Consider the following 24,835-nt stretch of genomic DNA (forward strand, 5'->3'; position numbering starts at 1 on the left):
TGGTCATGCTGGCAAGTAGTGCGCCACTGCCTTTGCGCTTGTGTGAAAAAGCTTCGAGTCACCCGACAGATCCAAAGTTTCTGTATTTCCTTATCTTTGGGGAATTTAAGGTATTTAGGCAGATCAATTCTTTCGACATGTTGCTACACTCAGCCAAAATGCATGTTAGGCAAGTTAGCTGAAATGTTCCAAATTCGATTGAAAAAAATACTTGTCTTGCACAAGAGAAATAAAGAGGAATTAATGACATATTCCATGCAGTAATGTCATATTTGCATGCAGAAGTTCTAAAGTTAAACCCAGTCAATAGTCCTTCAAATATATTCACTCAAAGATTTGCCAAATCAGCTTATGGTGATAATATATTTAGTGGCTAACATACTCTAACAAACTTTGTTGTGTCACCTTTGTACAGGGGTACTTGTGTTTGACAAGTGTTCTGTGCTTTTGGACCTGAAAAACCTGTCCTTTAAGGAGAGGCGGAAACTGAAGTTGTCTGTGACAAAAAATGGAGGAAGCATTTGTTACGTGGTCACAGAGCAAGTAAGAGAACAAGCACTTGTTTGCATTGGTTTTCTCTTTTGCTTTTCACATGATAACAAAGTACAGTGCTATATTCTCTCTGTGGTTATGTGTGTACATTTTCTCAAGAATATTGTCGATGACAGAGGCAGCAAATAGGTGTAACACTATAAAACCCCACTAATGAACTGAATAGCAAGAGTTGCAAGATAGTTAAGGCAATTATTTTCTTCAACATGTTTTGTTCCTGGAAAAAAAATATTGTCGCAAAATGGTTTGTTCTGGGAGACTAATAAGTATTGTTAGATGTACGCAATTGTGCTGTTTCCTTGGCAACTTGGGTCAGAAGGCGCCAACACTTTGGACCATACAGCGATAAATAAATGAATAAATCAATGATTGAATGAATAAGTGACAGCCTGTCACAGGAAACATTGAAAATCAGAGACACAACATAAAATTATAAGATGACTTATCCTTAAAAGCAGTAGGATTCTAAAATGAGCTTATTTTCTGTATTTTACACTGTTTTTTTGTCTGGTTGCTTTGTTCACTTGGGAAAAAAAACATCTCAAAAAGAAACTTCTTTTTCTCCCCTCGTGAAAATAATAAAAGGTAATCTCGGGGTGGCTATAATTACCTGAATATTACTTCTGAGACTGCCATGCGTTGTCTATCTTTACCGCAACACACACATAGCATTTTAGTAATCTATTTTCTGTACTGCGAAGTGAAAGTTTAAACGCTTGCATATTCCTAAGTAAAGTCTAATGATGTTTCATTTTAAATAGGGTTTCAACGTTTGCTCATGTTAAGGGCCATACCCATGCTGACATTTCCATCTGGGCTTGATGTGGGTTTTAATATGGGCGTATGGGCATCCGTTTTGCTCACCACGGCAAATCATCAGTTTCATCTCATGCATCTTCCTGTCTAGCACCCATTTGTTCTCATATTTGTTCTCACAACATTCATTAAATGAAATATATATCATATTTAATATAGAAATGCAATGTCCAAAAAAAGGCTTAAAACCATGCCGTTACGCTAACAGATAACTGATACTTTGATATTACCTGATTTCAATGCAGGTGACGCTCCCAATTCCCACTATTTTTAAAAATTATGATTACGCACAGTAATAGCTACGGTAATCCAAAAAACATATTATTTTCAAATTTAGGCATGTGGCCGTATGAGATTCTGAAGGTATGATAACCTTCAGCCAAAATATCACGATTTCACGGTATGACGGTATTCCAATTACAGCTCTAAAATGTGTTACTTTAAGATATCTGGAAAAAAAACTTTTCCCCCATTTAACAGGATTTTTATTTTTCAAAACATATGAGCAAATTGGAACATAAGTATAATTTAAAGTTTAAATAAATAAATATGACAAAAAAATTCATATATTCTAAATAAAATTGAAATAAATGCAGTCTTTTAGGTGAGCCTAAACTCAAAGCCACAGCTCAACATTATTACCGTCAGAACAAAAATAATTGCTATATAATTGGGATTATTTTCCATAAAATGCACGTGCGTATGACTCATATCATATACACACACTCTCCTCAACACATTTGCCAGAGAGACAAAAACACCACATTTTACCACCGCTAGACACACTAAACACGCTAGTTAAGAGTTTACTCTCGTAGCTGGTTGGAAACGTTAATGACAGTGTTAACTAACTTTAAATTTTGTATAAATCTGAAATCATATTGGAGCTATTGCCTCCCTGGCAGCCATCCTCCGCAAACATTTTTTACATGTCGGTTGGCCCTCCTCCTCCATGCCGTGGCCGTCTGTAAATTTTCTGTAGCCAAAGTATTCCCATACCAGCGATGTTGTTTTCTTCGATGGAGGAAAAAGTTCAGAAGTTTCACCTCCTTTACATCGTGTAGCACAGCTGACTCACTGAAACTGAGCAACAACCAGTGTGGGGGGTGGGGGGGGGGGGTTGAGGTTTGCAGCTGGAAGCTAGGGATTTCTCCCTGAATTTTGGGGAGATTAAAAAATTGGTAATACCTTAGGGACGGTATGACGGAAAATTTTAGCAGTTTTGAAACCGTGGCGTTTTCATACCACGGTATACCTTGAAACCGCTAATCGGTACATGTCTATTTTCAATATGTAAATCAACATTCCCAGCACTTAATTGTGTATCTCATTTGCAGTGCTCCTTTGTCGTGGTCAGCAACGTATCACACCTAAGCACCAACAGGCTGCACAGAATCCACAAGTTGCAAACACCAGTGGTGGGGGTGGAATATGTGCATAACTGTCTGGAGAAAGGAATTCTCTTGCCTGTGGAGGACTACAAGCTTGACCTGTCCACCCTCGATTCACCCTCTTACATGCCTCCTCTCCCCTCAACTCAGCCAAAACCATTCAAAAATGAAGGTAATATTTATTTTGCCGCAAAACAAAGTGAAAAAAATATTTGCAGAAAACTGAAACAAGCCATCCCTTAAATCAAATGTTTTGTTTTTGTTCCAGTTCGGGAATTCTTATGTCAATATTAACTAATATGTTGGTGGCGGTAGCAGTGTGGTGCGTGGGTAGGCGGGTGGTGGTGAGAGTGTGCTGAGGTGGCTGTAGTCTAGTTTCGCCACTTTACTATTGGGTAGCACCAAACTTTGGATAGAGTCCTCTTTGTCAATATAATCCCAATAAAATAGAAAATTACATTTTGTTGTAGGCGTACGCTTAAGTTGTGAACATAGCCGCTCTATTAGAAACTGAGAACACAATAGAATATTCGTGCTACAAGTGAGAGATTCTGAACGCAACCGGTGTAGCGATATCACCGTGACGCTGCCAATGACGCTGCAAAATGAGTGAACCAGACTTAATTGCAACAAGGAAGCATAAGGCTGGTAGGCTGTAAAAATCCATTAAACGTTTTTTTCTTTTTTAGTAAAGCCACATGGTTCAAAGGAAGAAAAAAAGAGTGGTTTGTAGTCAGAATAATGTGGTATGTTGTTTTTCCATTCTGAGTGTCTTACCAGCTGAACGGGACATATTTCAGGGTTTCTCCTATAAATTGAAAACATTGTGGCGCACCGCCACACCAAAATAAAAGCTGCCACGCCTTGTAAAAGAGATGTTTTTTTTTTTTTTCCCAAAGTCAGTTTTAAACTAGCAGCAGCCTAGGGTTAATAGTTCAGCGGCAACCTATTCATTGTGTATTGCAATGTCCATAATTAAGGGACGAGCTGTGACATAGAAGGAAGAACGGGTGAGCTAGTGAGAGATAGCGGTCGCACGTTGCGGCAGCCCGCTGTTATTTCTTTATTATTGTTATTTCATTATTATTATTAACCTTGATAAATGTGCTTTTTTTCAAGTTTCGAGAACTCTGGGATACTCAAAGTGGTTCTCATGCCTCTCCTTCCTAAGTAAAATGGTACCTCAATATGCTTTTGTGTGGAAATGTAGTTCACGAACAACAACAACAAAAAAACTATTCACCTTCTCACCGAAACTAGTAAAACTCTTTACACAGCAATTATAATTTCCTCCTACTCCTTGAAATGGGTCCATTACAAGGGCATAGGTTTGGTCTCAATATTGGGAGGGACGATATAACAGCATAACCTGCATGTACACTTTTTGGTGGGGACGGGACATTAATATTGCCAAACAGATTGGGTGAATGGGGGTCAGGGCTACATTTCTCACCAATATGAACCTAATTAATTGATAGGCTAAATGATCAATGCAAAAATAAATCTGTATTGACTTGTACTAACTTTCACACTTCAAATTTATAACATCTTAATCTGGTAATTAAAAAAAAAAAAAAATGTAGTCGAATAATTGTCTCCATCTAGTTTTGAGTGGTAAAGAGTAGTTGGATTAATGGGTCAGATTATTCAATTTACTTTAGCTAAATAATTGTTTTTATTAAGACCGTACGTTCAAAGGTTGGTCATTTTTCACCAAAATCAAAGAAAAAAATGCTTTCATATAATGTTTTGAACAATATCATTTCTTGAGTTAAAAACATTTCTGAAGAAAAAAAGATTTTTTTTTAGATTAAATATACTCACTTTTTGCTTAAAATAAGTGTTAAGAAAATAGCTTGTTGAAAATATTCTTATTTCAAGACATCTAAGTGAGTAAAATGTACTTGAAGCACTGGCAGATAATTTCACTTATTTCTGGTAGATTTACACTGAAAACAAGGGGATTTATCCAGTCATCAGCCAATCAAACATGCGTTTGAGGAAAAAAATGGTGTCAGTGTAAGTCTGAACATAATGAAAGTAATTTACTTAATAATGGTAGGGTCACTTCTATCCTTAAAAAATATGTGAAGGCAATCTGAAAGACCTCTATAAGTAAACTTATTATATAATGCAAATAAGCTTGCTCAAAAGTTGGTGGGGACAATTTGAGCATCCTGGAAAGTTGCTAGTGTTATGTCTCTAAAGTCCCTACGCAAACGTACACCATTGGTCCATTAACAGAAGGGCTATTATTGTTGTGGTAATGTAGTGCGTATTGGGGCCAAATAAAAGGAAAAAGAAGGACTACGTGATGTAGATTGCACTATTGCTACGAGAAAAAAAGTCGGATTATTACGTAGGGTAATGTAGCTGTAATCAGCTACGCATTTTACGTACATGTAGAGTTTACGACATTAGCCTGGCTCATGAAATATTTCAAATAGGTCTTTGTTATGGTTCTTCTTGGGAAGGAAATGTGAAAAAAAATCTCATTTGTCATGCTATGATGCAATTTTGCCATGGCATGACAAGGTGAGGCTCTCCAACTCCGATGCAGCCCACCACCGCAACTACAAAAAAATCCTAGGGGAAACCCTGTATTTCTAAAAAAAAATGTTTAAACACAAAAGTTATTGATATTCACTACATGGATTTTATTAGACAGCTTTTTTCCTGTGAATTTTTTTACCTTATCGTCTCCGAAATTGGTGGGCAACAGGTCAATAGCCGTTTAGCTGATTTGTATTTGGTGTCACTTGACCTTGAGGGCAACCTTGATGTTAAATTCCACCAGCAGTCATACATACAATTGAAGGGCTCAGTAAAAACTTTCAAAATCTATTTTTGACAATATGACATTCTTTGAAAATGTTTTAAAATATGCTTTTTTTGAAAAACTCAGTAAGGAAACTATTGATGCAGGATTCACTACAATCTGGTTGCTTTATTTGAGAATCTTTTACTGGTTGATTTCGGTGGTGTATAAAAGAAAAAATGAAAAAAACTGACACAATCCTGCTACTCTCAGACATACTGGGATTATTTGACAACGCTCCACAAACAATTTAAAACAACAGTTGGCAACTTTTCAGTTTTGGTTGATTTTAGCGATGCCGGTGGACAAAAGCGGTAGTGTTTTGCCTTAGGAAAGACTGCATTTCTCATGAATAATGTCCATGTGATGCTTCTTTAATTTCTATAATTAACAGCACCTGTTACTTACCTGTGGCACATAACAGGTGGTGGCAATAACTAAATCACACTTGCAGCCAGTTAAAATGGATTAAACTTATAGGAAAATGGATTAAAGACTCAACCGCTGTCCTGTGTCCTTGTGTGTGCCACATTGAGCATGGAGAAAAGAAAGAAGACCAGAGAACTGTCTGAGGACTTGAGAAGCAAACTTGTGAGGAAGCATGGGCAATCTCAAGGCTACGAGTCCATCTCCAAAGATCTGAATGTTCCTGTGTCTACCGTGCACTGTGTCATCAATAAGTGTAAAGTCCATGGCACTGTGGCTAACCTCCCTAGATGTAGACGGAAAAGAACAATTGACGAGAGATTTCAACGAAATATTGTGCAGATGGTGGATAAAGAACCTCGACTAACATCCAAACAAGTTCAAGCTGTCCTGCAGTCCGAGGGTACAACAGTCTCAACCCGTACTATCCGTCGGCGTCTCAATGAAAAGGGACTCAGTGGTAGGATACCCAGGAAGACCCCACTTCTGACCCAGAGACATGAAAAAGCCAGGCTGAAGTTTGCCGAAACTTACCTGAGAAAGCCAAAAACGTTTTGGAAGAATGTCCTCTGGTCAGATGAGACAAAAGTAGAGCTTTTTGGGAAAAAGCATCAACATAGAGTTTACAGGGGGGAAAAAAGAACACAGTACCCACAGTCAAACATGGCAGAGGTTTCCTGATATTTTGGGGTTGCCTTGCGACCTCTAGCACTGGACTGCTTAACCGTGTGCATGGCATTATGAAGTCTGACGACTATTAGCAAATTTTGCCGCATAATGTAGGGCGCAGTGTGAGAAAGTTTGGTCTTCCTCAGAGGTCATGGGTCTTCCAGCAGGACAATGACCCAAAACACACTTGAAAAAGCACTAGAAAATGGTTTGAGAGAAAGCAATGGAGACTTCTAAAGTGGCCAGCAATGAGTCCAGACCTGAATCCCATAGAATACCTGTGGAGAGATCTGAAAATTGCAGTTTGGAGAAGGCACCCTTCAAATCTCAGAGACCGGAGCAGTTGGCCAATGAATAATGGTCTAAAATTCCAGCAGAGCATTGTAAGAAACTCATTGATGGATACCAGAAACGGTTGTTCGCAGTTATTTTGTCTAATGGTTGTGCTACCACGTATTAGGCTCAGGGTGCCAATACTTTTATCCAGCACATTTTTGGAGTTTTGTGTAATATGTTAATGATTTTTTTTTTTCCCATTCTCTTTTGTGTATTTTCATTGCAAGCAAAATAAATGAAGCTATTACTACCAAAGCATTTCTAATTGCAATCATTTTCTGGGAGAAATTGACCATTATCTGACCAACTTCCAGGGGTCGCAATACTTTTGGCCAACAGTGTATACCTCGCTATCCCTAGTGTCCCACAAGAGAAGGTTTTTATCTAGGTATGACATTTGACTGCTAGTTTTGAATAATGACATTGGTTTTTGAACTTGTTGTTGATGATAGGATGATATCCATTAAAACTGGAAATCTGATTTTTTGGGGAAGGAAATCTTTTTTTTTTCTTTTTTTTATTTAGGGCCCTATCGTCAGGCCTTAGTTTGGAGTCAACAAGAGAAAGCCTGCTGTGGGAAATAGAATATATAGTATTTGCGTGTTGGGAAAAAACTGTAAAAGATTTAGGTTTTGCTTGCACAAATCCCACCTTGATATATGCCCACGAGCGGTGCAGATAGAGAGTGCCATAAATATGTGGTGCAGACGTGAGGACTAATGGAAAAACAGCCCATGCAGCATGTGCACTCTCCTCTGTTTACACAGCGCAGACAGATTGAATCAGATCCAACACCCACCCTGTTCCAGCCAAGCGACTCTTGGCTCTTGTCGATCACGGCCTTCATTTGCTCATGGCGACGACACGTATTAAAGAGTTGTGCTCTCTCTTGGCTGATGTATGGGCTTGTTGATAAAGCGTCTGCGTCAGGCTCGCTCGACTCGACACAAACGGCTCGAGGTCATGCAAAGGTTTCTAGCAGCAAACTATGCCAAAAAAAAAACATTCTGAGTTTGCACATTAGGTGTGTGCGTGGGAGATTTCAGGCACATTTCTCTGGAAGTACAGTGTCAGGGGTGTGGATTCCTTATTCGTCCAGTCTGTCAGAGAGCTGATGACACTGCTGTATCATGTGACAAAATGTGTGTATGTGTGACTTTTTTTATGTATTTGCAGTGAGCAGAGACGTCGTGGAGCCTTCCAAGGATGAAGCCTGCCTTCCTGATAAGAGTGAAAGCATACCGGACACGTTCAGGTGTGTATAGACGCTGGGCACAGCAAGGTGTTGCATTATGAGAATAGGATTAGGTGTAGAAACCAGTGACGCAGCATGCAACTTGTGGACCCATAGCGCCGCTCCCTGGTTCTTTCCAGCGTCTTGCCGGTCATCTAAACCAGCTTGTAGGCCACACCCATTTATGTCAAACGTAATTGTGAAAGAGCCTAATACTATCGTCAATAAACATTCTATAATTATCTGAATGTACGAAGAAACTACAGCTATAGTATATCTATTTCTAATATACAGTTGGGCAAATAAGTATTTAGTCCATCACTAATTGTGCAAGTTCTCCCACTTGAAAATATTAGAGAGGCCTGTAATTGTCAACATGGATAAACCTCAACCATGAGAGACAGAATGTGGAAAAAAAAACACAAAATCACATTGTTTGATTTTTAAAGAATTTATTTGCAAATCATGGTGGAAAATAAGTATTTGCTGAATACTAAAAGTTCATCTCAATAATTTGTTATGTACCCTTTGTTGGCAATAACACGGCCCCAAAGCATGATGTTTCCACCCCCATTCTTCACAGTGGGTATGGTGTTCTTCGGATGCAATTCAGTATTTTTTCTCCTCCAAACACGAGTACCTGTGTTTCTACCAAAAAGTTCTATTTTGGTTTCATCTGACCATAACACATTCTCCCAGTCCTCTTCTGGATCATCCAAATGCTCTCTAGCGAACCGCAGACGGGCCTGGACGCATGCTCTCTTCAGCACGGGGACACATCTGGCAGTGCAGGATTTGAGTCCCTGGCGGCGCATTGTGTTACTGATAGTAGCCTTTGTTACTGTGGTCCCAGCTCTCTGTAGGTCATTCACTTGGTCCCCCTGTGTGGTTCTGGGATTTTTGCTCACCGTTCTTGTTATCATTTTGACGCCACGGGGTGAGGAGGGAGTTGAAAGTCTGTGTTGCCCAACGACAGCCCCAAAACATCACTGCTCTAGAGGAGATCCGCATGGAGGAATGGGCCAAAATACCAGCAACAGTGTGTGAAAAGCTTTTGAAGAGTTACAGAAAACGTTTGGCCTCCGTTATTGCCAACAACGGGTACATAACAAAGTATTGAGATGAACTTTTGGTATTGACCAAATACTTATTTTCCACCATGATTTGCAAATAAATTCTTTAAAAATCAAACAAAATGATTTTCTGGGTTTTTTTCCACATTCTGTCTCTGATGGTTTACCCATGTTGACAATTACAGGCCTCTCTAATATTTTCAAATGGGAGAACTTGCACAATTAGTGGTTGACTAAATACTTAATTGCCCCACTGTATAGCTCAGCTTCTGGTCCCCATTACCCGCGAAAAACGAGGGATCACTGTAAAACGAATCAATTTGTTTACATAATGTACGTAATTTTCTCTACTGTGCCACAACATTTTCGTGCTCCCCTACCTGTCAAATACCACTTAACCACTGAGTACAGTGTATGTAAGAAGGCTTCAATACAGGGGAAAAATAAGGCTGGCCTGTCAGGCCTTTGAAACTTTTGGCATATCTGCTGACTGCTCAGACAATGCCCCGCTCATGAGTCAAATGTTAAACAGCTACCACTACTTGTTACTGTAGAAAATGGATGCTACTTTGTCTAGCTTATTACCGACATGAATTTCGCTGGTTCATGCTGCTTGACTTTTTTAGACACGGGTGGGGCAAAACTCAGTAGTTTGGATATGTTTTTTTCGCTCATGATTTTCATTCGTGTTTCTGATATTTTGAATACTAACTCTCGCTACATTTCAGCCACCGGCATAGGTAAGTAATATAATGGGATTGACAGGTTTGTTTTATTTATACTGTAGCCAGGCTTTTGCAATACTGGCCGTGTGTGGAGAATTGTGGGACTGTTCCATGTTTTTATGCAGACAGTCCTCAAAGTGAGGGCTTTTGACTGATGCTTTTGACACGAGGCGACTTCCATCCGTCAAATGTGTTCTTCGCCAGCGTGACAAGAATGGAAAATATTTTCCTCGCCACGTGCCGTTTCAATTCGCCCTTGGTGGTGTGGCGAATGAGTAGCGCGAACCCTGGGTGCCCCAATCTTTGCACCTATATAAATCTTTTTCGATGCATGTTGCACATCTTCCGTTGGTCCAAAAACCTAGTTTCAATTCGAAATCTTACTTTCACCATCAGTTTTTTTTTTTTTTTTTGGATACAGTAGATCACAATGAAGTTGCCGATCAAAACATCCAATGATTTATTAATGAAAATAATGAAAACGTCCGGGGTGCCAAAACTTTTTCATACCACTGTACATGTCATGGTTGTTTATAAAAGTGATATATAGTGTGTGAGGACTATTACCCTCTTTTGGCTGCACATCAGTGACAACTGTTATAGAGTAGCAGGCTTATCATGCGAAAGCTCCCTCAGTAGTGACTCCTGAATAACTTCAATGAAAATACTTATCTTGGCACTTCTGCTGTGAATTTTCCCAGGATTCATACAGTACAGGATGAAGATCTTCCAGCATACCCGGTCGACTTCAATGTGGCCAAGTATTCCATCTTTCATAAGGTGACTGTGAGGCAACGTTGCTTTGTGCCTTACTTATCAGAGATAATAATGTGCTACAATATACTTGTCTGTGTAGGATGACAGCAGAACTTGGTGTGTGCTGGAGCTGCAGAGCGCCAAGGGATACAAAGGGCGGCAGTACCGTGTCATTGCCTACTGGAAAGATGTAAGTCAAATAATTATCTTCAGTTTATTCAAATATTAGTCACACATACTTTGTTTTTGTATTAACAGCGCACCGAACAACATGACATTGTGACATTCCCCTCAACTTCCGAGCTGGCTGTTGAGGTCTACCAGAATATGATTGACAGCCTGCTTTCTTCGGGTCAGTGCTTATGGACCGGTAGCCCCCCAAACGACCAGAACCTGGGATCGTACCCGCTGCAGCAGGTTATCTTACTTTTTAAAACACAAATATCCGAGTAATTATGAAAACAGTAGTGGCCAATTAGTCTCTAGAGGGCGTCACTGAGACATAAAAGATTATTATACTATAAAACAGCTCAAGCTTCCTCTGTGGATCAGTGGTAATACTGGCAACATTATGAGGCAACATAAAATTTATTGTGAGGGGACACAAACACTGCCCCAAACAAAACTGGCTGTGTTACCTAGTTGGCTTCCTAGTTGTGGTAACAATGCACTTTGTCACTCCTGTTTTGTGAATCCCCATAGCCGCAACCTCCATCAAGTTTTCAATTGTCCAAAATGAACAAAAGACTCAATAGAAGTCACATAGGAGAAATGTTTTTTTGCTCGAATATTCAATTTTGTTTTAAATTGTGCAGCAACACATCAGCTTTTTATAACTGGTCAATAAAAAATAAGAAAGTTAATTGTCTAAACAAAATAGAACAGAAGGCAGCACGGATGAAAGTAGCTTGTTTTTCTGTTAATCAGTTTTGTTGAATATCCTAGAATGATTTCCTGACCAATGTATTGATAATCGTTGTACCGCCATATCGTGCGATCATCGTTATCGTGAGCTTTGTATCTGAAATCGTATTGTATCGTGAGGTACCAAGATGTTCCCGCCCCTAATTGAACATCACATTACGGAGATAAGGTAAGATCATTCCAAGTTCACTAATAAAAAGTGCAATTCACTTTTAGTCGCATCTCAATTCAGTCTTCACATAGGCTTTTCAGATCCTCAATTTGTCAATAAGCCATCAGATGATGATGTATATTCTTGGAAAGCTTCGCTGCTTACCACAAATCAACACAAAAGCATTGGGTTGAATATAATCAGTAAAGTTGTAATTCATTAAAAAACGTTTATAAGTGACAAGTGCCTTCTGAGAAAGTATTGCTGGGGCCTCAAAGGAATAAAACGGTTATGGCACACTTGAGTAGCATTCACACATCAATAGTTTGATGGCACGCAAGGTGCTGAGGATGCTCCTACGCTGTCTGAAAGAGTCTTGCAAATGTCACAGGGTTACTGAAACGTCAGGCACAGCTTCTCTGTGACTATTATGCCGCTGATTGATATGTCGCTTGTTCAACTGGCAGCTGCTGCTGGAGGAAAAGCTTAACACAAGATCCTTGTCACAAGACGTGGCTGTCTTTGTGGAGCTGCTTTGGACTGAGGCCTTGGGTTGCCTTGGTGACGTTCTTCGAGTGCCTGTTCAGAAGCTGAGCCTCAATGATGTAAGGCTGTTTTTACCATATTCAACTGATAGTTGTGGGGCTGGACCAAAAGTCATATTCCAATATACTTAGGCTGAATATCAATATGTTTATGCAATATACAGTGGTATGAAAATGTATCTGAACTCTCACATTTCTGCATAAAATCAGCATCAAATATGATCTGATCTTTTTCAAAATCACACAGATGAAAATACAGTGTCTGCTTTAAAACAACCCAAACATTTATAGGTTTTCATAATTTAATGAGGATTGCATACGAACAATGACAGAAGGGAGGCGGGGGGAGTAAGTGAAGCCTCTGCCTAAGGAGACTTAAAGAGCATTTGAAACCAATTTTTACCAAAAATTTTAAGTCAGGTGTGTGCCCAATCACTGATGAGTGGTTTAAAGCTGTCCTTCCCGCTATAAAACACACACCTGGTAAGAAATGTCTTGATGAGAAGCATTGTCTGATGTGCATCATGGCTCGGTCAAGAGCTTCTCTGAAGACCTGCAAGCAAGGATTGCTGGTTTTTATAAAGCTGAGAAAGGATGCAAAACCATCTCTAAAAGTCTGGATGTTCATCAGTCGACAGTCAGAGAAGTTGTCTACAAATGGAGAGAGTTTGGCACTGTTGCTTCTCTCTCAAGGAGTGGCCATCCACCAAAGATGACGCCAATATTTCAGCGCAGAATACTCAGAGAACTCAAGAACCCTAGAGTGTGTGCTGAAGACTTACAGAAATCACTGGTACAGTCCAATATTTCTGTGCACACATCAATTATATGTAAAACTATGGCCAAGAATGGTGTTCATGGGAGGACTCCACGGAGGAAGCCACTGCTGTCTAAGAAAAACATTGTTGCTTGTTTAATGTTCACAAAAAGGCGCTTGGACACTCCGCAGAAGTTTTGGCAAAATATTTTGTGGACTGATAAAACCAAAGTTAAATATTTTGGGAGTAACACACAACGTCATGTGTGGAGGTAAAATGGAACAGCTCACCAGCATCAACACCTCATCCCCACCGTGAAGCATGGTGGACGGACCATCATGATTTAATAATAATAATAATAATAATAATACATTTTATTTCTAGAGCGCTTTTCAAACACACAAAGACGCTTCACAAGAGACATGGAATCACAGTACGATAAAATGGTATTAAAAGGATAAAAAATTAAAAGCACAATAAAAAGAAGTAAAAATATGACAGCTAGGGGTTATGGTGGGTAAGAAAGAGTGAACAGGTGTGTTTTCAGTCTAGATTTGAAAAGTGGTAGAGTAGATATGCTGCGGAGATCAGGAGGTAGGGAGTTCCAGAGCTGGGGGGCGTAATGACTAAAAGCTCTGGAACCAAAGGTGGAGAGGCGGACACGGGGGACGGAGAGGGGAGGAATAGTGGTAGAGCGAAGTGAACGGGTTGGATTGTTTAGATGGAGAAGATCGCAAAGGTAGGGAGGGGCCAGGCCATGGAGTATTTTGAAGGTGATGATGAGGATTTTGTAATTGATTCTTTGTTTGACGGGAAGCCAGTGAAGTTGACGGAGGATTGGGGTAATGTGGTGTGTTGCGGGGGTTCGTGTGATGAGGCGTGCTGCTGAGTTCTGGAGGAGCTGCAGTTTTTGGAGGGACTTGTTAGGGAGACCGAAGAGCAGTGAGTTGCCATAATCGAGCCGGGAGGTTATTAGATTACAGACCAGGGTGGAAGCGGTATGGCGGGTGAGAGAAGGGAGGAGGCGAGAAATGTTGCGAAAGTGGAAATAGGCTGATCTGGTGATGCTGTTGATATGTGACCGGAAGGAAAGTGTGCTGTCGAGGATGACACCCAGACTCTTAACCTGAGACAAAGGAGAGATCGGTAAATTGTTGATTGTAATGGAGAACTTATGGACATTGGAGAGCGTTGCGGTGGTACCAATTAAGAGGACCTCTGTTTTGGAGCTGTTAAGTAGGAGGAAGTTGGAGGAGAACCGGAGAACAGATTTGGGGCTGTTTTGCTGCCTCAGGGTCTGGACAACTTGCAATCATTAATGGAAGAATGAATTCAAAAGTTTTATCAGGATGTTTTGCAGGAAAACCTGAGGCCGTCTGTCAGACAGTTGAAGCTAAAAAGAGGATGGATGCTGCAACTAGACAATGATCCAAAACACAGAAGTAAATCAACTTCAAAATGGTTTAAGAAAAACAAAATACACATTGTGGAGTGGCCAAGTCAAAGTCCAGCCCATTGAGATGCTATGGCATGACCTAAAGACATCGATTCATGCCAGACATCCCAGGAATCTGACTGAACTACAGCAGTTTTGTTGAGACAAATGGGCCAAGATTAGTCCTGATCGATGTGCCAGAATGATCTGCAGCTACAAGAAGTGTCTAGTTGAAGTTATTGCTGTCAAGGGGGTGGGCACAAAATATTAAATGTGATGGTTCACTTACTCATTTTCCCCCTTCTGTCATTGTTTGCATACTATCCTCATTAAAATATGAAAACCTATAAATTTTTGTGTGGTTTTAGTTCAAGCAGAGACTTTTATTTCATCTGTGTGATTTTGACAAAGATCAGATCACATTCAATGGTGATTTTCAGATACTTGTTCATACCACTGTATATACTGTATATCCTGATAATTTTCCTGCAAAGCGAGAGCAAATGTTCAGTCCAGCTCAAAGCCAAATATGACAAGTCATGAGAGAGGAAATGTGATCACCTGTGACCACTGAATGAGCAGAAAAGCTCAAACCTCAATTGATTTAAACAGAAATAGGACTGCATTCAATGTTCTTGTGCTCTATTCTGTGTTTGTTGTTAGGTGAGCAGAGCAGAGGGCTTGTTGATTCAGGCTCAAGAAAAACTAAATGTGGCACAGCATGTCACAGCTCTCGAGCTTCTGAATGAAGTTTACACACTGCTGCCACACAGAAAACCTAATACAGCTTGCGATGCAAAGCTTATCTCCCAAAAACTGGACCTCTGTCAGGTATGTTAAAACATCCATTGCAGCCATATACACTTTAGGTACACAATGATACTAATATAAAGACTATGAAGGGGAGTTTATACGAGTCTTTTCCAGTCCACAGTTCACACTTGTGCTGCAACAGATAACCATCCATTGTAATTAATATTGCCGCCTTGTAACAAACCACAGCCCAAAGCGGGTTTTGTTTTGCCTCCTCAATTTGGTTGTGCTTTCTTCTGCTTCTGAAGCCTGTCGAAAACACTTTGATGAACTCACAAAAATACCCGCAAGCTTGTTCTTTTTCTGCTTTTGAACATTTGAAACGCTGACAGCCTTCAACTGCAAAGAATACACTCATTTATATTTTTTGATTTAGCTGCCTTCATCTTATTTCGTTTATAAAGCTTACATTTTTTGTATTTGTCACATATTAGATCTCTATAGGTTAAATTTATAGACTCTGCACAAAAACATGTAAGATCACCTTAGAATAGTTTAAAAATAATCTTTAATATTGTTTCACTTCTTCCTCACAACTTTTTAGTGTAATCTATTTTAAATTTAGGTCGTAGTAAAAAAAAAAAAAACATTTGTAAAGTGATAGATTAAATTAGTTTCACACCAAGAACAACAATCTGCATCTTTTGAAACTTGAAATGAACATCAATTGCATGTGCAGCAAAGCTTGTTAAAGCAATAGATTGATCTGATGATCAGTATTTGTTTGAGTGCCATATTGGAGGCCAGATGGTGGGTATGCTTTTAACGTCAGGTCAGAAGCTGAAATCATTTAAATCAGCTTGGTAAGATTTTTCAAGCTTGTTATACATATTGAGATGAGTGTTGAGAAATTGAACATAGTACGCAGAGTCTGAGCAGTCAGGTTCCGATGAGGCCGAGCCTTCCTGGCTCAGAACATAACCGTATGTGAACCTAAATCTTCTCCCGCTATATTAGAACCACCCACGGTCCCCCTCGACCCTGGCTGGTGGTGGTCGAATGTTTCTATTCAAATATTCATTTTGAGGCGTGTGACGTCACAGGCTGGCTCACCAATTTGACAGACTGTAAAATAAAACACCATATAATCTCACTTTATTTAAATGTTGGACAAGCCTGGGCTTCCTTTGTTTTATATTTTTTCATTAGGACCTATAAATTGATGACTCACAAAATTGTCTATCATGTACATCAGTGTTTTTCATCCTGTGTGCCGTGAGAGATCGTTAAGTGTGCCGCGAGAAATTACGCAATATCGCATTTATTTTTTTGTTTTTTTCATTTTTACGTCATCAGGCAGAGATGCAGTAGGATGGAAAAAGCAGGTCGAAGGTTTCGGTTTTGCCCGTGTGCAGATGAGCGGGATATTGCTAGTGTCGCGTTCAAAAACTGCTCGGATTTGTAGTCATCAGCCACCTGACAATGTGGACCCCAGCACGTCTACTGTACATAATTTGATTGATTACACATGAAAGTGTCCTTTCCATTTTATCCATATGTGACGGCCTTCAATCCTCCCCGTGTTTTATTCCAACACATTGTCGAGGACAGCAAGGTAGCTGATGGCTAGAAATCCGAGCAGTTCTTGAATGCGATATGAGCAGCTATCCAACAGCGACATGGTGGCAAGCAAGCTAAACTTAATCTCCAAACAAAACAACATCGCTTCAAAACAAGTTGATAGATTATTTTGTTCGCCTTTGTTAAAAACACAGAGAAACTGGCAACTGTTTTTGAGAAAAACTACACAGGTAAATGAGAAAGCCCCCAAAGCCAATTACCTTGTTGCTGAACTTGTTGCTAAAACCAAAAAGTCCCACACTCTGGCAGAGAAATTAATACTACCTGCCTGCAAAGCCATTGTCAATGAGATGCTCGGTCCTGATGTGGTTAGAGACATTGCTAAAGCAAGAGGTGTTGAAGAAGAGCTTCGTGTGTGTCTTTCTTCAATTCCTGCCAGGATATCGGCTTTGTGTTCATCTAAACAGGCTCAAGTTTCACTCTGAGTAAGTTTAAATATTGAAAAATTATTTTATAATAAAAAATACTGTACAGAAGGTGATTTTGGAACATTTTTGGTTTGTGGTGTGCCGCAAGATTTTTTCCAATGTAAAAACGTGCCATGATTCAGAAAAGGTTGAAAAACACTGATGGACATTATATCTGCACTTACGGAAAAATAAATCGCACTTCTCACTCTGCCACGAGCACGTTTCTCATTGAGATTTGTGAGAGAATGTCTGTCATTTCTAGTTAATTCGAGACATCCTGAACATGAACGAGATGATGCTTAAAAGCCCCACCCTTTCCAGCTTTGGCAAGTTTCGCGCCCTGAGGTGCAGTATTGAAGTGGTAGAGCCCGACTGCTCTGAATACACCACTGTGTCGTCTCTGCTCCAAGACAGGTGAGAAGTTTACATTGACTATATCAAAGCATCACAAAGAAATTGTAGGAACCTAAATTATTATCATGATTCTACAGAAATCATGCAGAGCAAATCAACAGAGAAGCTTAAGTAGCATAAAGATCGCAGACCTAATGTCATCCACAGCATCAGTTGATATTAAAGACAAAATTACTGTATTTTTAGGTATAGTTTTGTTCTTGATTTGTTCATAGTTATTCAAAACACAATTGACCAACCCAAATGTTGGAACCGCGAACAGTTTGCTAGTATCACTAATAGTAAGTAGTCATCATGTTACCATTCTAGTCAAAGGGCTTGTCTGTCATAAACCATGATCAACAATTGTCAAAGAAGACCTTCGATGAAAAACTTCAAAAGACTAACATTTCAACGAGAACCCTGACATTTACTCATATTTTACCACAAAAAAACAGCATTGTTATGACATTCTGCATTAAAAACAAATTTAACTTTAAAATTTATTTTAACTTTAAATTCCACAATTCTGTCCGCGATTCAGCCTTTGTGGAAATGATCGTGCCCTATTTACAGACCAGATAGCAGTGTTGCTGCCATGCCCACTGGAAGCACTTTTGGGTTCAGTGTTTTGTCCAATGACAGTTCGACAGTGGGCAGTGAAGACATCTGTCAGCTGACCCTTCCGCCACTGAAAAACCTGGTCTACCAACTGAGGCATAGGAGGACTATATTTGAAATTGAAGAAAAGCTGGTGGATTTATGGCAGAAGCACTTTTGCAAAGGGTTAAAAGAGGAAAAATGCATTTGTAAAAAACTATTAAATTGTTAGCCTAATTGCCTAAGTCATACTTTTGCCAAATTGAGATTTATGCATAATTTCACTCTTCTACCAAGCTGCATCGTTTTGCATATGACAGCAAAAAGCATGTTTATTTCATATTTTACACGGTATTTTATGCTTGTGAATGAAATGGACCATTTGGATGTGTGTGGAAGCGATCGTTTTATTTATTCAATTTTTTTAATCCCGCGCTATGAAAATGACTGACTTCCAGCTCCAATCTCGGGTTGAGGACGAATTCGAATGTGACGTCACCTGGGTCAGCATCTCACAATACAGCATTGCGTTACAGCACAGGTGTCAAACCGATTCCGGAAAGGGCCAAGTGGGTGCAGGTTTGCTTTCCAACCAATGAAGAGGAAACCTTTTCACCAATTCGATCTTTTACATTTGTAATCAGTTAAACTTTGTCAGGTGCTGCTTGTTTCAGCAGGAAGTTCATTGGTTAAACTCTCTGCGCGTTATCGGTTGGAACAAAATCCAGCACCCACTTGGCCCTTTCTGGAATCGGTTTGACACCTGTGCTTTACAGCATGCAGCTGGACTGCAGATTCAGCTGACTTTGCGGATTATTTCGTTTATTTTTTGCATCATGCCAGCCAATGTGCTGCAGGGTTTTGTTGCTGCACCAGGGAGAGGCATGTGAGCCTTTTTGGGTTTCAAAAAGTTCCCGTTCACCGCGAGATTGGCCAAAACAAGTCAGAGAACTGTGAGATCATTGGACTTAAGAGGAAGTAAGTAAACATTGTGCTTTGTAATATGTCAAATACTGGGATCATGGCACACGTTGTAATACGAAGGTGGCTGACATTGCTCCTTGTCCACCGAGAATGCCACTCAGCCGACGACCAGCGGCTTCTCGCATATCCACCTCAGTCCTCTTCGCGTGCCCGCCGGGAGAGCACTATACTCGGCTTATGCTCGTGCGGTTCTCCATATCGCCCAGATTTCCAGACCCCTCTGCGCTTTTCATGTGCCCAGCAATAGACCACTATCCTTGGGTTGGGCCTGGGAAGCTACGCACTCCTCCTACGTCGGCCGGTTTGTCCGGCGGCAAACAAGCTCTCCTGCCCGCAGCAGGGGAACGACGAGCTGTAACTTGCTCGCCGCCGGGGGGGGGGGGGGGGGGGGGGGGCGATCAGTGAAGACATGATCCAGGGAAGTTTTGTGTGATTTTTCGCTTCGAAAGGCGAGCATAAGACTTTCAAACGCCGCTTGGGTCGGGTTAGTATGTCGGCTAGCTGTCACGCTTCCTTTTTTGTTTGCGCTCTTCCCTCTGTCTCCGAAGCCGGGGCAGGAAAATGACAAAAGCCGGACTAACTCCGGTGGCATAAAATATCATCGGGAGGTGCAAGAAGTCGACAGTTTTGACCATTATGCAGTAATTTTGCCATGTCGTACTGAATAAATGCATTTTTGATATTTCATATTCCATTTAGTACAAGACTGTTTATTTGTCATTACCATACCATTTATTTAGCAATTGGGGAGAATACTCAGATAAAAAGAATATATTGTAAAAATATTGGAGTAGAGCGATTGGAATGATGGCATTTTGTTGCTCTCCTTGTCGCATTTTTCTCGTTCAGAATAATTCCACCTCAATGGGCTGAATTCTAAATCAGATGAAATCGTGACCCTGTTGACGTCATCCTCCAGCTGGGGACGCTAGAGCGCGATAATGACAGGCAGGGGCTAAACGATAGATTCAAAGATTAATTTCTCGTCATCTGTGCTTTGCCAAATTGTTGTACAGTATATAGTCGAATCCTCTACAAATATGATTCCAATTCACGTAATAATGCTATTTAAGATTTTTTTCCTACTGTCACAGGCACTTTAAGCCAATCAGAATTGTTCAAAAACACTCTCTGCCTGAGTCATGAAAATATGAATGTTTCCACATTTTTTTCTCTATTTTTCTGAAAAAGTTCAAATATGAGTTGGCTAATGAACTATATTATCGAATAAATGGAGTGATGCCATGTAAATTTTTTCATCTCTGTTCTGTGATTGGCCCGTCCATTTTGTGGTGTGGCTAAGCAAAAGTACTGTATATGCAGTCGTCCATGCTACCATTGAGACTAACCATTTGGTGTAGTAATGACGATTGAAGCCTTTTTAACAAACTAAGCAGATCATGAACACATGTATTTAGAAACACACTGCAATTTCTTCCCTATAGGGGCGTTTTCAGCCACAGCTTCCGTCCTTGTCTGCTTCATGCTGGATTGATTCCCAGTGGGCTTATAAAAGCTTACTTTTCATTCATAAGAGCCACTTATGAATTAAATGTCTGCCTTAAATGCCTTTTTCAGAGCCGTGCATATCCATCAGGTGCTCCGTGTCAGTAGAGCGGTGGAACTTCAGACCTTTAACAGCAAGCTCGGCAACGTCAAGTCCCTCCTTCACTCCTCCAGTCCCAGCAACTTTGTCGGAATTCTGTCGCGGTGGGTTTAGCCATGAAAAACACATAAGCCCCTTTCAGACATACGATGAAGTCCGGTACGGTTACGGTATGCTCTATGTGTAAACACAATATGACTGCTGACATGGATTTTAGCTGACCTAATTTTAATGAAATTTATGTAGCCCTCTATGAAAGATCAAACACTACTGAAACCAGAATATTTACCGTTTTTTAAAGAAAAATAAAGATTATAGAATTTAAAATAGGAGAATACAATTTTCCTTTATTTTTAAATTACATTTTAAATTTAAATAAAAGGCTAATGTAAACAAAAAATAGTAAAACTGAATAAGAATAAAATAAAGATTTTTTTGTGTAATATTAATAATATAGATACAATAAATAATATGTGATACATTAATATTTCTTCTTTATTTTTAGTTTATTATTTATTAAAAATGTAAATAAGTAAATAAAAATGAAAAACAAGGAAATATTTGCTGTTAAGGAGCTAAAAAAACAATTTGCACAAGTTTAAGGTCTCTAAACGATTAATACACTGTCAAAATAGTTATTTATGTATTTGATCATTTGTCGATTACTCGATTAATTGTGGCAGCCGTACTTAGTAGACATAATGGCCCTCTGAAGGAAAACCGCTACAATTTGGCCTCTGTCAAAGTTGATTTTGAACATCCTGCTCTACATAACTGAGCTTCTTACATAATGCAGTTATACAATGAATTTTTGAATGCCCAAAAAATGCCACGCTAAAGATCTGCTGTACATATGCGATGTAATTTCAGCCCCCCCACCAATAAACATATTAATAATATTTTTTTTTAGGTATGACTTTACTTACAATTACATAGACAACTATTTTATGAATTATTCACGTAACGTACAAGCCTACAAAATTTATTTCCTGTAAATGTACAATGTAAACCGCAGGATTGATGTGTTTGTCCAGAATTTGAGGGTAACGTCCATTATTTGCCGACTGCAGTTTCTTCAATCTAACGATCGGGATGTTTGACATGCCCTCTCTTCTTAGTGGTTTGCTGTTACCTTGTGTTGGAGTGATGAAGCATGGGATTGTACGAACAGATGCTGGCCGTCTTGGAAATGGCATATACTTCACCAATAGCATGAGGTCAGGAAGCAATTGTTTTAAAGCAACACTAGGTAACCTTTCAACCTTTATAAAATATTTTCATAACATTTGTGTTGATATGTTGACTGACAACTAGTTGAATGACGCCTCTTTTATGTCTTGAGGGGGTATGTATTGCTTTAATTGGCACTAATTAACATTGGCCCGGCTTTCACTCGCTGGCATGACAGCCCATCCCAACCAAACTTGTCATCGCTGACGAGTTTGGGTGGGGTGGGGAGTTAGCCACACTAAGTGGCCGTTTACATGGTGATTCTCCGAGAATACGAAAAATTTCATGTTTGCATTTATATGGTTCGGTCTCCATTCGGACAATGTTGCAATTCCACATGAAAACGATGTAGTATTCATGCCAGGCCCTAGGGGGCAGTGAAGATTTACAAGGCGACAGCGAATGATGCATTTTGACCTCCTTAGCCCGGAAGACAACATGCCCGCCCACTCCTAGCAATGGCATTTTCTTTTGTTCAAAAAAAGCAAAAAAATGGAAACATTCAACCTATTTAAATTAAAAATATTATAAAAACAGTAAATTTGCCGTTTGCTGTTTTTAATGTTTAGTAGCTCCGCTGCGCACGCCCAATTTGACGTGTACAATTGCTGATGTTATCGGCGTGGTCTGCGCCGCGGGAGCTTTTGATATGCATGCGGAGCAAGTCCCCCTCAACCCCCCGCAATCGGATTCTTCCACTTTGGAGGCAGGATTCAGAATTTTTCATCTTCGCCGACACCATAAGAACGTAAGGCCACTCCGCAACACAGTCACTGCGTCTTCGTGTCGCAGAGTCACCATGTAAACTGCCCCAATGCCACACGGTTGCAAACCGTCATATGCTATTGTTTAGCCACAACTGTATTCATTACCTTGTTTATTTTTCATCCCTTATACAGCCGCTGGAAACAAATACAGTATGTTGTTAATCCATCTGCAGGCAACCATCATGATTTTACGACACTATGCGGGTGTACGAAGGTCCTCATGGGAAACGCAGTCTACTACCGCTTTTGTCCACTGGCGTCGCTAAAATTGACCAAAACTGAAAAGTTACCAAGTGTTGCTTTAATGAATTGAATATACCCACACTTTTAGTCTCTAGCACCTGACTGCTTTGGATTGTTTTATCAGTTCACCAATTCATACCATCTTCTTTCCTAAACGATCCATACAGCACATGCCTAAAATACTCAAAGCCCAGTGCCACAGACGGCTCTCGGCTGCTGCTGGTGTGTGACGTAGCCCTGGGGCACAGCCGTCAAATGAGAGACCTCGTAATTGGTGAGGCCCGTAAAATGGACCGCATCCACGACGTGGCCGAAGTCAACTCTTTGTTTATGGTAGGGCTGATTTCTTCCTCTCGGTTGATAAATAGTGAAGTTGTGTAGTGATAGTGTTAATTAAAACTTCATTGGTCCGATAGTAATATTGTACTTTATTGTACAGGCATGTGGCCTGTGGCCATCACAAAACCTTTATTACCAGTACAGGTACCTATTATAAAAGTGTAAAATGAGAGGAGCACTAAGAGAGTCCAGACCTCCAACTAAGCAGCAAAATTCAATGTGACCTTTAAATCCTATTTCATATTACAAACATATCCTTTCAAGTTTGAGAATAATCTAATTCTCCGTTTTTGAGTTATCATGATCACAACACCCAATGGCGTAGGTTTGGTCTCAACATTGGTCGGGACGCCATAACAGCATAACATGCTTTTACACTTTTTGCAGGGGACGGGACATTAATAAGACCAAACAGATAGGATAAATTTCTCACAAATAGCTGGTTCCTACGTAAAAATGAAAGAGTTTAAATTGTTTTCATGGGAGTAAGTCATTTTTCATTTCAAGTCATTTAAATTTACAGTTTGTTGTGTTTTTTTTTGGGGGGGGGGGGTTCAAAATGTGCATAGGTTGCAGATATATATATATTTTTTAATTATGTAGAAAATAAATACATATTAATTAATGAATAAATGTTCAAAATGCACAGTTGAATTAACGTTAACAGTAGCAGCTTTCTACTTTTACTTGTTAGCAAGTTCACGCAGTTTATTGTTATATTAATTCTGATGCAGGTCGGACTTTCAGTAGCAAAGTTAGTGGTGTGTTCCCCACCTACACAACATTAACATCTTTTTACTGTTAAGAGGCCCTAACATTTACATTATGTACAGTGGCTACTGCTGGCCGAAAAAAACTTCTAATATCCCTCATCTTCTGGCGGGGTTGTTTGAATGTGGCGGTTCTTGTCATCATCCAATCAAACGAGCGTTTTAAGAAAAAAAATTGACCGCCACATTCAGCAAATGAAAAACGGTAAATGTTAGTCTGCACATAAAGAAAATACAGTAATTCACTTAATAATGGTAGGGTCAATTCTATCATTAGAACATATGGGAAGACAATCTAAATGACCTATATAACTGAACTCACCATACAGTGCTGGCCAAAAGTATTGGCCCCCCTGCAATTCTGTCAGATAATGCTCGATTTCTCCCACAAAATGATTGCAATTACAAATGCTTTGGTAGTAATATCTTCATTTATTTTGCTTGCAATGAAAAAACACAAAAGAGAATGATTTTTTTTTTTTAACCTAAC

At 39.8% G+C, this 24,835-nt stretch overlaps 1 protein-coding gene across 2 annotated transcripts in view; it reads left to right on the forward strand.

Annotated features, from left to right (window-relative positions):
* The window catches only part of parp4 (poly (ADP-ribose) polymerase family, member 4), an 80,526-nt gene that overhangs the window by 3,512 nt on the left and 52,179 nt on the right, over positions 1-24,835 (forward strand). The window contains exons 2-13 of one of the 2 annotated variants that reach the window (XM_057852816.1): positions 416-543; positions 2,706-2,931; positions 8,185-8,263; positions 10,742-10,820; positions 10,897-10,986; positions 11,055-11,213; positions 12,339-12,476; positions 15,273-15,440; positions 17,676-17,827; positions 20,969-21,100; positions 22,115-22,213; positions 23,404-23,569. In XM_057852816.1, the coding sequence (XP_057708799.1) occupies positions 416-543; positions 2,706-2,931; positions 8,185-8,263; positions 10,742-10,820; positions 10,897-10,986; positions 11,055-11,213; positions 12,339-12,476; positions 15,273-15,440; positions 17,676-17,827; positions 20,969-21,100; positions 22,115-22,213; positions 23,404-23,569 (1,616 nt within the window). The remainder of the gene's footprint in view (positions 1-415; positions 544-2,705; positions 2,932-8,184; positions 8,264-10,741; positions 10,821-10,896; positions 10,987-11,054; positions 11,214-12,338; positions 12,477-15,272; positions 15,441-17,675; positions 17,828-20,968; positions 21,101-22,114; positions 22,214-23,403; positions 23,570-24,835) is intronic. The other variant, XM_057852817.1, reaches the window with a different exon arrangement.

Source organism: Corythoichthys intestinalis, chromosome 12 (assembly GCF_030265065.1).
Source record: "Corythoichthys intestinalis isolate RoL2023-P3 chromosome 12, ASM3026506v1, whole genome shotgun sequence".
NCBI lineage: Eukaryota > Metazoa > Chordata > Actinopteri > Syngnathiformes > Syngnathidae > Corythoichthys > Corythoichthys intestinalis.